At 39.7% G+C, this 14,195-nt stretch overlaps 1 protein-coding gene across 1 annotated transcript in view; it reads left to right on the top strand.

Annotated features, from left to right (window-relative positions):
* atp9b (ATPase phospholipid transporting 9B) overlaps positions 1-12,952 on the top strand; it is a 38,988-nt gene extending 26,036 nt beyond the window's left edge. The window contains 15 exon segments of the mRNA XM_051068338.1: positions 3,103-3,264; positions 3,543-3,635; positions 4,799-4,882; positions 5,403-5,573; positions 5,810-5,908; positions 6,048-6,137; positions 6,478-6,622; positions 7,109-7,173; positions 7,529-7,684; positions 7,976-8,040; positions 8,143-8,251; positions 8,360-8,417; positions 9,613-9,758; positions 9,760-9,817; positions 11,037-12,952. Of these exon segments, the coding sequence (XP_050924295.1) occupies positions 3,103-3,264; positions 3,543-3,635; positions 4,799-4,882; positions 5,403-5,573; positions 5,810-5,908; positions 6,048-6,137; positions 6,478-6,622; positions 7,109-7,173; positions 7,529-7,684; positions 7,976-8,040; positions 8,143-8,251; positions 8,360-8,417; positions 9,613-9,758; positions 9,760-9,817; positions 11,037-11,173 (1,638 nt within the window). The 3' untranslated portion in view covers positions 11,174-12,952.
* Positions 12,953-14,195: the final 1,243 nt, after the last annotated feature.

The following is a 14,195-nucleotide window of genomic DNA, read 5'->3' on the forward strand; positions in this document are numbered from 1 at the left end:
TTTGCCAGATGTTGACAGCTGTATAACATTGACCACTGGGTTTGCTTTCCAAGTTAATTCTTTATTCTGGCACAAAGAACCATGGGAATTTATCAGGAGAAAACCCTGTGCATCCTCCCCTTTCCCCTCTCTGTCTTAATGTTTTATTGGTGATCCTAAATAACCCTGGTTTGTCATAATAGTCATTTCATGGACAGAAAGTCAGAGGTCATGAACTCCTTGTAGAGGTTAAGCTATTTAATCGTCTGTATTCGCTTCCTGAGAATTTACTGCTCCGAGTGCAGGAAGAATGCAGCACAAAAACGATCCCCAAAGGCATCTCCATAGCTTCTCTTGCTCCGGCCATTTCTCCATGTAACCCAACCCTTTATGACTGAGGGTCCTCGAGCCCGTTTCTAATGGCTCTATAGAATTTATCAATTAAGAAATCCAACGGAGAATAATCATGATAATTGATTACTGGGAACACAGGGGAAGATTTTGATCAGTGGGTATTTGTTTAAGAGTGGTTAAATGTATATTGAAGGAGAGTTCATCCTCCCATACACACCCCGTTCAAGGCTTTTGACATGTTTATCACCCATGACATGTGAGGCTCCATAAAGCCTTTGTAAGACTTGCATACTTTTTTGTCAAACCCTGGCCAAGTGTAGCAGTCAAAATGAAGATAAAAAGGTGGCAAAAGATAAATCTCTGTTTTCCATTTTGCCTGTCTGCCCCCCCATGAGTTGATGTATATATTTATTTATATCTCTGTTCACTCCGCTCTATCTCTCCTCTCTCCGTTGTCTCACACCGCTTGGATTGATCAATATTTAATTTTCTCCCAGAGACGATGAGAGGTGGAGGTCTGTGATTGTTGGAGTAGTTCTCCTTTTCCCCTCTACTAAATTCTTTGTTCTTTCTCTGTCCTTTTATTTCCCTCTCTCTCTCCTCCTCGCTCTCTCTTCAGTCTCATTGACTGCTGCATCAGATCTTGGCCACCGTACCTCTGTTGGTGATAGTTTGTTTGGCCCTGGCTCTCGCCTCAGCCTCTCTAATGTAATGAGCCATCATTAAGGAGATGAAGTGGGCTGGCCACCGAGGTCAGCACAGGGGTCATCTGACAGTGGAGTCGAACAGAGTCCCACTGTGACCTCTGACCCTCGTAATATCAGACAAGAGCATTTGACTGTAGCCTTTAATGACTGCCATGTCCAGGAAAGTGGGTGCTTCATCATTTACAATTGGATGTTACTGGCAGCCTCAGTGAGTTTATCAGACACAGAGCATGTACCATAAGGAAGAGCAGCAGTATCTAAAATATATATAAAGCATAGTTTCTTCCAGCCTGACATCAGCATTTGACTAATTAACAAAATGGTGCATGTTTAATCGGTTATATTGGCCCCATGCAATAAGAGCCCAGAAATTTCAATAATGACAGCTTGGTGTCAAAAATGCAGATAACATTAAATAAAGCTGATAAGGTTACATTTGGATTTGAGCATTTTCAAGGTAATATATCTACTAGTGACAATTACAAGAGATGGAATAATGGCCTCCTACAAATGTAACCAGATCTGCAGCTCATCAGTTGTGTTGAATGTGAGTCATTTTTGATCTAGAGATGTAGCATTCAAAGTAAAGACTGAAAAGAAATTGAACTTGTTTTCTGCTGTAGATCGAAATTATGTGCTTCCATTGATATGTTAACTTGTTGTTTATCAGTGATGAAGTATGTTCCATTCTGCTAACTTTGCTTACCACCCTGATGTTCCTACTTGTCTCTTTTGTAATGAGTAACACACTGTGGACTTTTGCAAGAAAATGCATAAAAAAATTCCTTTTTTAAATGAACAGTATAAGTAGTTACCAACAGGCACAACCAAACTGCAGAAAGTGGTTCATACTGTTCCAGATATGCTGTCACCATTAAGCACTGAACAAAGTAGAAACAGAATATAAAGATTATAGTATCAAAGAAAATCTTCCTGCTTCAGCTCTTGAGTGTGTGATACCATTTATATCACCAGTGGTATTACAGAAGAAGAATGACATGCTTTAGCTGCTGTTAATTTTAAAGGCAGTGCTGCCACTGTGATTTACATGATCACTAGAACGTTGTGAACACAGTTGAAATGATTGATCAGGTTGTTTAAGCCAGTCTGCCACTGTCGTAAAGCAGTCAGCAGCAGTCTTTTCTATTACTGTCGTAACACATGATTCATGTGCAGTTTGTATCAAAGTTGACAAAGCCTTAAATAGTTTCAGTGGAGCTGATAAAGTAGATTGAAGAGCTAGGTTTAGGATCCTTAGCACATGGTGTGTGTGTGTGTGTGTGTGTGTGTGTGTGTGTCTGTGTGTGTGTGTGTAGCTACATACACACACCCACCAGGATAATGACACACAGATGTGTGTTAAGTAAATATAGGCAGCCCTTTTTACGGAGCTCAAAGGGGGAGCAGGAGAAATGATGGGGTATTACCAGGAAGTTCCAATTTGTAGGTCAGAGTATAATAACAACCTTTGAGTGAGCAAATTGAAAATGAACCCATTGAGAATTGAGTCGTGTGCAGCTGAACACTCACTCGGGGGCCGCAGTTCCTGCTGAGGAGAAAAAGAGGAAAGAGAAACAGAAAAACACTTATCTGGAGCTGAATGAGAAGAGCTCAGCAGCTCTGGAGATGCCGTAACTCTCCCATGCCTTGTCTTCCAACAGAAAGTGAAATTGGATTCAATCAGCTTATGGTCTTTAGGTTTACTCAGCTTTTATTTTGTAAAAGTCTTTTTTTTTCCTATTCCTCATTAAACTGTTTGGTAGAGACTTATTTCTACATCAAATATTAAGAAGCAGGTTGTATTTTCAGTCATTATTGTGTTTGTATTTTCCAAAATTTTACCCACCTTCTGTCAATATCAAGAAATGTGCCCTTGTGTTAGAAAATTGTTCTTATTGCAGAGGATTTTATCTGTAGCAAATCTGTTGTATCACCTCAGTCCTTTTGTCTTGTATCAGTCACACTTTCAGAAGATTCACCCTTCAGTCTTGTTTTACATCTTCATAAAGCCAAATCCATCAGCCTGTAAACCTGACGTTTTGTGTTTGTGTGTTTTCCTCAGGTGGCGCTGGTGCGGTGGACAGAGAGCGTCGGCCTGACCCTGGTGAACAGAGACCTGACCTCCCTGCAGCTGAAGACTCCTTCAGGACAGATTCTCTCCTTCTACATCCTGCAGATCTTTCCCTTCACTTCCGAGAGCAAAAGGATGGGCATCATCGTCAGGGTGTGGAGATTATGCATAGCAATATTTTGTGTGGATGCTGCTTTCTGTGTGGTCTTTCTATTGCTGAATCATGTGTTTCTGTGTTGTAGCAACAGTTTCGGTCATTCCTCAACATTTGAATTTTATTTACCGAGACACTTTTTGTTCTTTTAGTGTTTTGAATTATCTGGAACAGAAACTAGCGGCTGAAGTTTACAACATATTGTTCTAGATTTTTCTGCCGCAGTGCATTTAACAGCGCAGGAAATGCTCTAATTCTCATCTGTCATTTGATTTAGGAGGAGTCAACAGGAGACATTACTTTCTACATGAAGGGTGCTGATGTTGCCATGGCGAGCATCGTCCAGTATAACGACTGGTTGGAAGAAGAGGTAAAGGCTCCACCTGGAGAGTAGCAGCTTAAAGACAGATATTTAAACGCTTGAAGCCGGCACAACCAAACAAACTAATTTGATGGCTTCACAAAAAAAAGACCCTATGTTTTGCCAGATGAATGCTTTTAATGTGAAGCAGCAGCAGCAGCAGGAAGCGTTTGGTTCTAAGCTCTGATACAGCTGAGGGAGAGTGAGCAGAAAACGAGATGAAATTTAAAAACAGAAAGACGAATTCCTTGCATCTATTGAGGCAAATTGGACCCCACATGGGAATGGTGCTGAGCAATGGGAACTACTATATAGAGAGGTGATTGCAGAATGTAAATACACTGAAAGGCCATTGCTGATAGATATGTTTGCGTATATTCTTATTTGCTCACTTTAAATGAGCCACTCTGGCGGAAAGGGTCAGCAAACTGAAAAATTGTAAAATAAATGAACATAAACCGCAGATAAATGTTCAGAAATGTCACTGATATCGGTTATTTTTCATCCAATAACCTCCTTTAATCAGGACATTCATCGAGAGATCAACAGGCCGAGTCTACACCAGTTTAGTGGCCGAAGGTCTTGTGTGCATATGTTCATAATTATATTGGCATTATTGAGTCATTTAGCACCGGGGGCAGCTTTTGATTTAATTAGTGACCTAGATAAAGTTGAAGTAATTACAGTATGTCATATTCTTGAACAATGGTGCTAATGATGTCCTGTTGGCTGTAATATCCCGTTGTCAAATCAGCCGGCGCTACACTTACTCTGCTTGTCAATAACCAATCAACAGGACAGATTCGCCCCATTGGTGTTTCATATCAAAAATAAACCGCCATCCATGCCTTTGTTTTACTGTGTCCTCTGAGTCTCACCAGAGGCTGTGTTATTCAATATTGATTTCTTTTGGTGTTGGTAACAATATGCTGCTATTGACTTTACTGTACGTGGTGTACTTATACAGCAGCTGCACTAATAGAAGAGATGATCTGCCCTATATTTGATTTGAATTTGTCTTGGGGGTGGAAAGACGTAATTAAACATACATAAACATTTATTTTGAATAACCCAGATCCTCAAATTCAGCGACGAAATAAAGCCTAAATAAAATAAATGCTTGGAGTTGAAAATCCTCATGTTTACTAACACCATCCTCTGCTTTCTGTCAGTGTGGGAACATGGCCAGAGAAGGCCTGAGGACGCTGGTGGTGGCAAAGAAGTCTCTGTCTGAGGAGCAGTATCAGGACTTTGAGGTATGAATTAACACTAATATATGTAGATGTCTTTCATCCTTCTCTCTGTACTGTCTGCTCACGCTCCTTCAATAAATCTCCTTTGTTTTCTTTTCTGAATTGGACCTAGAGCTCTCTCTGGGATTTTGTTGTTCTTAATTTCATAAACTAGCTTACATTTTCTTTTTCTCTTCCTTTACACATCAAAGTCTATTTACAGCTCTTTACTACTAAATATCTGAATATGCTGTCTGAAATGGACAGTTTGACACATGTTTTACTGATTTAGCTTTTTAGACAAATAAATAACATCCACATTACAAATAGTATTGTCTCAACATTTTTTGTTGTTTTGGAATTTCCTGTAAGCACAAACAAATAGTAATCCTCATAATACTGTCACATTATCTTTATAAAAGTATTTGTTTGATACTTGTATGGTTTGTCAACATCACCAGGTCGTTTCTCTCTGCTTCTTTCCTCCTCTTATGTTGGAAATGTATCCCTGTTTTAAACCCTTTTCTCCTCCCTCTCTGTGCAGAATCGCTACAACCAGGCAAAGCTCAGCATCCACGACCGAACCCTGAAGGTGGCAGCGGTGGTGGAGAGCCTAGAGAGGGAGATGGAGCTTCTGTGCCTGACCGGTGTGGAAGACCAGCTACAGGCAGATGTCAGGCCGACGCTGGAGCTGCTCAGAAATGCCGGCATCAAGGTTAGGAAGGAAAGACAAGGAAGTTTCTTTACCACCAGCTTGTTTTTTAAGAAATTAACGTAAACCTCTCGCACTTCAGCAATGATTCAGCAGAGAAAATTGTTATTCTCCCTTTTGAAATTTCTAGTCATCAGGAAGCATTAGTACAGGCATTTGATTAAGAATTACAATTATCCTCGTGTCTTTGGAGGCCATATCTTCACTCCACCTGCACGCTGATGTTGTTTTCTGCTTAGATTTGGATGTTGACGGGGGACAAGCTTGAGACGGCCACATGCATCGCCAAAAGCTCTCATTTGGTCTCCAGAAACCAAGACATCCACGTGTTCAGACCGGTACGCTGTCTTTCTCGGCCTCTTGTCCTTTTTTTACTTCTCCCAGTGCTTTAGTTGTGTCATAATGCGCCTACTTAATGGGAGATAACAAAACCCTAAATGTTCTTGTGGCTAATTGTATTGTGTGGCTCTCGAGCAGGTCTCAAACAGAGGAGAGGCCCATCTGGAGCTCAACGCCTTCAGAAGGAAACATGACTGTGCTCTGGTCATCTCTGGAGACTCCTTAGAGGTACTACAGCACAGCACAGCACAGAGGGACGTTTCCTTGTACAACAGATGATGCTGAGGATGCAGCCAAACATGCCATGAGAGAATAAAAAGTACTTCTCGGCCAAAACTAATACTTTGGAGTTCAACCAAGGCCTTCAGTAAAAAAAATCCTAAAAAATACATCAGTATGTTTTTAATGACAGCTGAGCAGGAGTTTAGTTTTCAGTGTTTTTATTCATACTGGTCTTAAAGATGCTCTACAACTCAAACTGATATACAGTAAGAAAGTAGAAAATACATCTGTAATTTGTTGCGTCTTGTAAACGATGTTTTGTGTCCTTTTCTTCGTGGTGTCGCAGGTGTGTTTGAGGTATTATGAGCATGAGTTTGTGGAGCTGGCCTGTCAGTGTCCGGCGGTAGTCTGCTGTCGCTGCTCCCCGACTCAGAAAGCCCAGATTGTCAAACTCCTCCAGCAGCACACAGCGAACAGAACCTGTGCCATAGGTGAGTGTTGACAGATGTGTGGCAGCAGCATTATAAACCTGGACGGTTGTTGGCCTAGGAAATCCTCTCAGTGGCAAAAATGTCTGTGTGGTGAGGATTCAAGCCCTTTAATAGAACAATATTAAACAAAGAAATAATCCATTGTGCAGATGTATTAACAACTTTTACAAAGGTGAATTTGTTATTACTTTGTGGTCTGGTGAAGTGGTCCAGTGGTCATATCCCAGTTATGTCTGTTTAACTACAAGAATGTTAAACAAGGTGTTGAAAAGCTCTGGTTGGTTGTGTATTTAACACACAGGCACACGCAGACGTACAAGCAGTCACTGTGAAAACAGACTCCTGATCAAATAGTACATATGTTTCTTCCATTACTTCTTTCATCCACAAGATGGCAGCCAAAGCTCACTAAGAGAAGCTCCCACTGCCAGCACACAAAATAATATGTAGCCTTTTTTCTTGTATTTTTTTTCTATATTGTGACAGGTGATGGGGGAAATGATGTTAGCATGATCCAGGCTGCACACTGTGGTATTGGAATTGAAGGAAAGGTAAAGGCTTCCATCAATACGTGACTGCAGACCTTTTCATATGACCTTAAGTGCTATCCTTAAGCTCTGAAACATTTTAAATTAACACAATAAACCCTCGATCAGTTACTAGTGAAATGGTTTGATATTTTTCTCTGGAGGCCACATGTCTTACTTAACTGTAAACTACTTTACAGAAACAGTATTTATCAGCATAGATACATGTCTTTTACAATTTACACATAAAGTTTGTGCTTCTGTTTTCAGTTTTAAGTTTACATTAGTTATTTTAGGAGGATTTGGCACCTAAGTGTTGGCGCTGTATAACCCAGCAGAAGCATTGTGTCTTTATTGTCTTGTTTGTTTCTCCAAACAGGAAGGGAAGCAAGCGTCTCTGGCCGCAGACTTCTCCATCACTCAGTTTAAGCACATTGGTCGTCTGCTTATGGTTCATGGCAGGAACAGCTACAAACGCTCTGCAGCGCTCGGTCAGTTTGTCATGCACAGAGGCATGATCATCTCCACCATGCAGGTACAGGAATCATTAAAACACTGACAAAGCTTGTTTTGCTGAATGAAGGTAAAATTAAAATGTGTATTACCTCATGATGAAACACAATGTTTTAAGAATTTCTAATTGTTTTTTATTTATGTCTTTTAAAGTCATGTTTGTTGATGTTTGGTTCTTGATGCCTGTTCTTAATTAGTTGCCTTGTGTTTAATTTGTGCCGTGCGGTGAAGCCAAAGACAGTTTTCCACATTATGGGCAATTAAGTTCCCAACTCACTAACTTTATGACACTATTTTTGTTTTCTGTCCTCAGGCTGTCTTCTCCTCTGTATTCTTCTTTGCCTCTGTGCCCTTGTACCAGGGTTTCCTCATGGTTGGGTATGTGCCTTTTCCAAAAAAGGATATACAGTTGTAGATAATGTAAACAATTTGTTTTGTGCCCTGTCCTCCATCTAAACTTTGTTCATTTGTGTTGTGCAGGTATGCCACTATCTACACCATGTTTCCAGTGTTCTCCCTGGTTCTGGACCAAGATGTGAAGCCAGAGATGGCTCTGCTCTACCCAGAGCTTTATAAAGACCTCACCAAGGTATAGTCCCTTTTTTGAAATTTGTGTGTTTGGCAAGTTCCCTTTATTCTCATTTTCTTTTCCCTAAGTGAGTACAGTTGCACTCACTGATGATGTTCTGTCTTTCAGGGGCGTTCATTATCTTTCAAGACTTTCCTCATTTGGGTTTTGATCAGTGTCTATCAAGGTAAGCTGCACAGACTCTTTCTAAAACTTATATTTGATGAACACCTCAGTTTAAAATAACCTTAAAGGTTTTTACCTGGATGACTACAACATGACCGTGTCTTTAAAGAACAACTGGTCTGGCATTGGCGACTGTCATAGCAACTCTTCAACCGCTATTTCATCATTTCTACTGTGTCTAATACTGCCGTCCCTGGGCCCCTTCAAACTCTCAGATAGTCAGTTTCTCAGTATCTTAGGTTTCCAACCACCATCTGCTTTTACATGCAGGCTTTTGTCTGTCCAGTAAATCGATATTTCTGTAATCGCTAAGCCATGCAGCGTGTGAGAAAGATCTATGTTCCTGCTCGAGCGTGACTTCCTGACAGCTCGAGGTTTTTAATTAAAGGCCAATACCAGGTCTGCGGAGGGAAAAAAATGTGAAGACGATATGAGAGGACAACAGCACAGGAGGAAAATATTAGGGACCAATCTAGCTTAATTTATTACAGAGTTTGACTCGCTGGAATGCACTGTATGAGGACTGTATGAAGACGTAATTATGTGATCAGTTATAGGCTGTTAAGCTCAATTTGTGTAGTGTTATGATAAAAATGAAAGGCTATCAAGATACAGGAGGCACCAAGAGATGAGTGACTGTCTGATCACTTAAAGAAGTTTACCAGACTGAGACACACTACAGCACATTGAGCATCTTTTAACCTTATAAAGAACCTTATTGAATCAGTCCTTATCTCCAGACGCTTTAATCCAATCTTCAAAGTCCCAGTCCCAGTCAACCTGGGTAGACTTGACCCATGGCCAAAATATTTTTAAAAATACTCTCTGGGCATTTCTCATGGGCTACTTTGGTGCAAGTCTAGTTCCATATGCATGAAATTTAACAGTCATAATAAAGTATTTTTAGTTATTTTGTGTACTTGGGTGTATTTGTGTGTTTCTTGGTTGCATCTGAGTTTTTACATTAAAACAGGACGAAACAAACATTAACTTTTTGGTGCACAGCCACCACTGGCATACATACATACATACATACATACATACATACATACATACATATATATATATATATATATATATATATATATATATATATATATATATATATATATATATACATTTCCACCTCCTAAAGGGAAGACACGTAATTTTTTTTGGAGCTCATTCAGTCGATGTGTTTCCTTTGGCGCCACCAGGTGGCATCCTCATGTACGGCGCATTGGTGCTGTTTGAGTCCGAGTTCGTGCACGTGGTCGCCATCTCCTTCACGGCGCTCGTCCTGACTGAGCTGCTGATGGTAGCGCTGACGATTCGTACCTGGCACTGGCTCATGGTGGTGGCCTGAGTTCTTCAGTCTTGGCTGCTACCTCGCCTCGCTCGCCTTCCTCAACGAATACTTTGGTAGGTACCTCTTTTTTTCCTGTGTTTTTCCAGTATATGTGAGCTTGTATCTCTGAAGTTAAGGTTTACAAACTTTTTTTCTGATTGATAGCCATGTATTTGAGTTTTACAGAAGGGGTTTCATGAGATTAAAACTGCAAACCACAAAGCTCTTTATTACGAGTTAGAAATAAATACGCGCAATGTTGCACAACACCAGGTTTTGGCACAACAACAGTTAGCTTACCCTCTAGTGATTATTTTCTTTAATAATAGACTCATGGTTTTGTCCATAAATGTCAGAAAATAGAGAAAAATGTTCTTAATTTCCAGGAACCCAAGGTGAGGTACTTAAATGCTATAGACCAAACAACCCTCCAAAACCCAGAGAAAATCAGTTAAAACCAGGAAATATTTGGTATTTTTGCTTTTAAAGGATGAATCAGTCATTAAAGTAGTGGATCGACTAATGGATTAAATTGTTTCTCGCTTCCTCTCATGTTTACCCACCACAACTGCTAGTGAGCTTTCAGTGCAGTGGAGGGATAACTTTACCTTTTGGCTTGTCAAGTCCAGGATTTAATGGACAGAGCACTTCAAGGGGCCTCAGTCTTCACTTCTTCACTGCACCTTCTCTCTGTCGACTTTAATGTAACGCTATCTGGCACCTTGGTTGTGCAGTAGTTCAGCCTTCAGCTCTGTGCTTTTATTGCTTCCCTTCTTCTTCTTGTCTCTGTCCCTGTGTGTCTCTCTCTTCACTTCTAACCTTTTTTGCACTGCACTCACTGTTTCTGCTGCACTTCTTTTGCTTCTGTATGTTGGCAACAGGTATAGGCAGGGTGTCCTTTGGAGCTTTTCTTGGTAGGTGTGCAGCCTGTAAAATTAAATCCATTCCCCCGTTCCATCTCTCTGTATTGGTTCTGTATGTTCCAGTGATATTTAATGTCTTTCATTTGAGTGTTTTAAAGCCATGTGCACTGCAGGTCTTTTTTGTGTCATGTCATTTGTGTCATTTCACTGTTTATTTCTCATTTCATTGCTGTGACAAATACTCAAAAACCCATTAAGACCTGTATCTAAACCCAAAGCTGCATTAGGACTGTTCATGTTGTTTTAATCTTTTGTAATCAAGTAATGGGCCTCTTGCATTACTTGACTGAATGTCTATAATCCTGTTCAATCACAACACGACACTGCGACATGTGTAACTAAGCAGCTGTATCTCTGTTTGTTCCCTCAGACTTGTCGTTCATCACGACTTGGCCTTTCCTGTGGAAGGTGTCGGCCATCACGCTGGTCAGCTGTCTTCCTCTCTACATCATCAAATACCTGAAGCGCAAGTTTTCACCGCCGAGCTACTCCAAACTATCCTCATGAGCCAAACTCAGATTACCTGTATTTGTTTTGTAGTTTTGTGCTTCTCTCTCTCTGAGTTTTCTATTTTCAGCACTTTTTTTAACTCACCGATACTCGGTGACGGACAGGTGATCAAGCAACCACTGGAACAATCGAGAGATGGAGAGAAGTTAAATAATTGCTCTTTGGATTCACGTCACTGAGACTTGGGATTACTTGAAAAGACGGAGCACATAGAAAAAAGACTACAAAAGGATGGATTTTGCCACAGGAAAAAAAAAAAGTGAAAAGGCGTAAGTGACTGCACTTAGAAGGCCTGAAACACTTGACTCTGTTTTGTCAGAAAGGGTCAATCTGCCTTCTTTTGTTTTAAAGCATTTCAAACAAATCAGCTTCAAGTGTCATTTTATACAGTTCTGATGCATTATTGTCAATGTTTAAATTTTATATGTGGAGTTCAGATTTTTTCAAGTGTTATTTTTTATTCTAGGTATTAATCGCAGTTGCTGGCCTACGTCCTTGAACAGTGTTGAGTTGCTGTTAGGGATAAAAACAGATAATTTACTTTCATGTTTTCCTGTGTTACTATAAATAAAGCCTATACATACAGCTTTGTTTACTACTGCTGTCAATGTAAACCTCACTGCATTTAACTCATGTACAAATGTGCATTAACCAAAAATCAGATCATTTACGATGACATTCGCTGAGAACATGCTCCTGGCTTCAAACTGAATTACTGTGCATCTGCTGCTGTTTGTCCTTCACACTTTTTAGACATTGAATGACATTATCAGGCTATCATCTCCTGTAGTATAAAACCAGCACTCCAAAGCAGCATTAAATGTTGTATCGTCTGCATATTTGGCCTTGATCAAGTCTGTCGGTGGCCACCACTCCTCCTGCCCGGTTATGGCAGCTTGCTTTTTGTGCCTCATTATGGTGTATGTTAATGTACCCAAAGCTGCGTCTTTCACAGCGTCGGATGTCGACAATCTGTTTTAGATTTTGGTCAGTGTTTGGTTTGTTACCTCTCGAGCCAGATCTGAACGTCGGGAGCTTGAGTCCTGCTGCTCTCCTCTGACAACCTTTTTTCTGATGGTAAAACTACTTTAAAAGTCACAATGAAGGACCCTGAAACACACTGATGATGGCTGTATATTTTTAGACCTTTATTGACAATATGAGTCCCCTGGGCGACTGCGTGACTTTGGCCCGTGGTGGGCGTTGACATTCAGCTCTTTTTAAGGGGAAATGAGTTTTATCATTCACCCCATGTACTCTTTAAGTGTTAATGGGTAAAGCACAATGGGAAAAAAACACATGGGAGAAAGTTAAACTGATGTGTTAAGTTTGTAGTTTAACTATGTTTATTGATCAGGTTGTCATTTTTATCTGAATCATAATTGAGTTAAACTCAGGTTAATCATTCCTAAACACAGCTGTATTATTATGTTCAAATTGTGGCAACCACACTGTGAAATGTAGCTATACTATGAGAAAAAAAAGACAAATAGTGGATGTAGTTATTTGGGAAAGAGTTGGTTCAACTGCGACACTTTAATGCAAATTGCATTTAGGGTTTGAATTGGTGATTTACATTCTTACAAGAAGCAATTCCAAATGTTGATTCTTGTATTTTCTGTTGATCTTCTGTGTTATGTGTGTGTTGTTGTATAAACTTTTTTTTTTTGTGAACTTGCTTTCCATGTCCCACACTGCAGTTTCTAACAGTGTCTGTTATTTATAATATTGTTATTGATTAATGAGTAATAAAAGGAAACGACAGATGCCAAGAAAGTTTATGATTGCTGTGATTCTTGACAGAAATTCGAGACTGTCAAGGTTTTAGTTGCTCTTGAAGTTCAACATATGGCCACTAGATGGAGCAAGAGACTAGATACTTGACAGAATGAGGACACAACCTTTTGTTTCAAGTTAGGTCAGTGAAGTAGACTCCCCTGAGTATACTATATATATATATATATATATATATATATGTATTTACCTCTTGTGGTGCTCATGATGGAATATAAAGACTTTTATATAATCCTCCATGACCACTGCTTTTCAGTGCAGTAATGTGATTTCCCACTGCTGTAAATTAAAACATTGCTTCTGAGCTGCAATTAAAAATGTTTGAAAAAGTATAATTATGGGTTCTAAGTCTCAAAGACCTTTTTAATTTTTTTTTATTTGTTAATTTGTTGGGGACAATGCACATTTATGAACATTAGTGTAAAATACAGGTTTTTAAACAAGTATGACTTCATTTTGTCTTTATTTAACCACTTTCAAGAGTGTCAAGTCAGGCTCAGATATGCAGCAATAACAATGAATCACAGACAAAAGTACTTTCACATTTGAAACTGCCACATATTGACAGGTTTTAAATCAGAATGTCTGAGTACTACCTCATGTTATGAAGCTTTACTGTATGCAGAGAGGGCCACAGTAAGAAATTTGTTTTTAAATAAGCCTGGCTGTAAAGTAATTACAGTTTGTGCCTTTAAATGCGGGCCGTATAGAGGAAGATTTAATGCACACTGTGTAAAAAGATATGTTTTACCATGTAATCTAAGGCAGCCATTGAGCAAACAGACAATGTGTTATCAATTTCTCCCTCCAGAGGAGGAAGTACTTTGTGGATGGAGGGTGACCCAGTGATGAATGTGATGGTCCGATGGCTTTAACATGTTAAGAAACGTTCTCTTTCATCTACTCGTTTTCACTTTGTAGCTGCACTACAGGTTGTGTTTAACTGTTCCTACAGTGTGTGCGTCCGTGGAAGATCATTGTGGTGTGTTTTCCAAAGCGGCTGCAGTTAGCGTGCTGCATGAGGAGCAGTGATGGACCGGATAATGTTCATGTGACTAGTGATTTATTATACTAACAGAGAACAATTTGTCTTTGTTGGAATGATCTGCTTTTCATGTAAAGTTTGAACATTAATTCATGGTTTCTCAGTGAAATTGTGTAACGTTGACATCAATCTGGGTCTCCTTTAATGTATATTATGAGATATTAAGGAAAATGCTCGATG

The sequence above is a fragment of the Lates calcarifer genome, linkage group LG3, assembly GCF_001640805.2.
Source record: "Lates calcarifer isolate ASB-BC8 linkage group LG3, TLL_Latcal_v3, whole genome shotgun sequence".
NCBI classification, from domain to species: domain Eukaryota; kingdom Metazoa; phylum Chordata; class Actinopteri; family Centropomidae; genus Lates; species Lates calcarifer.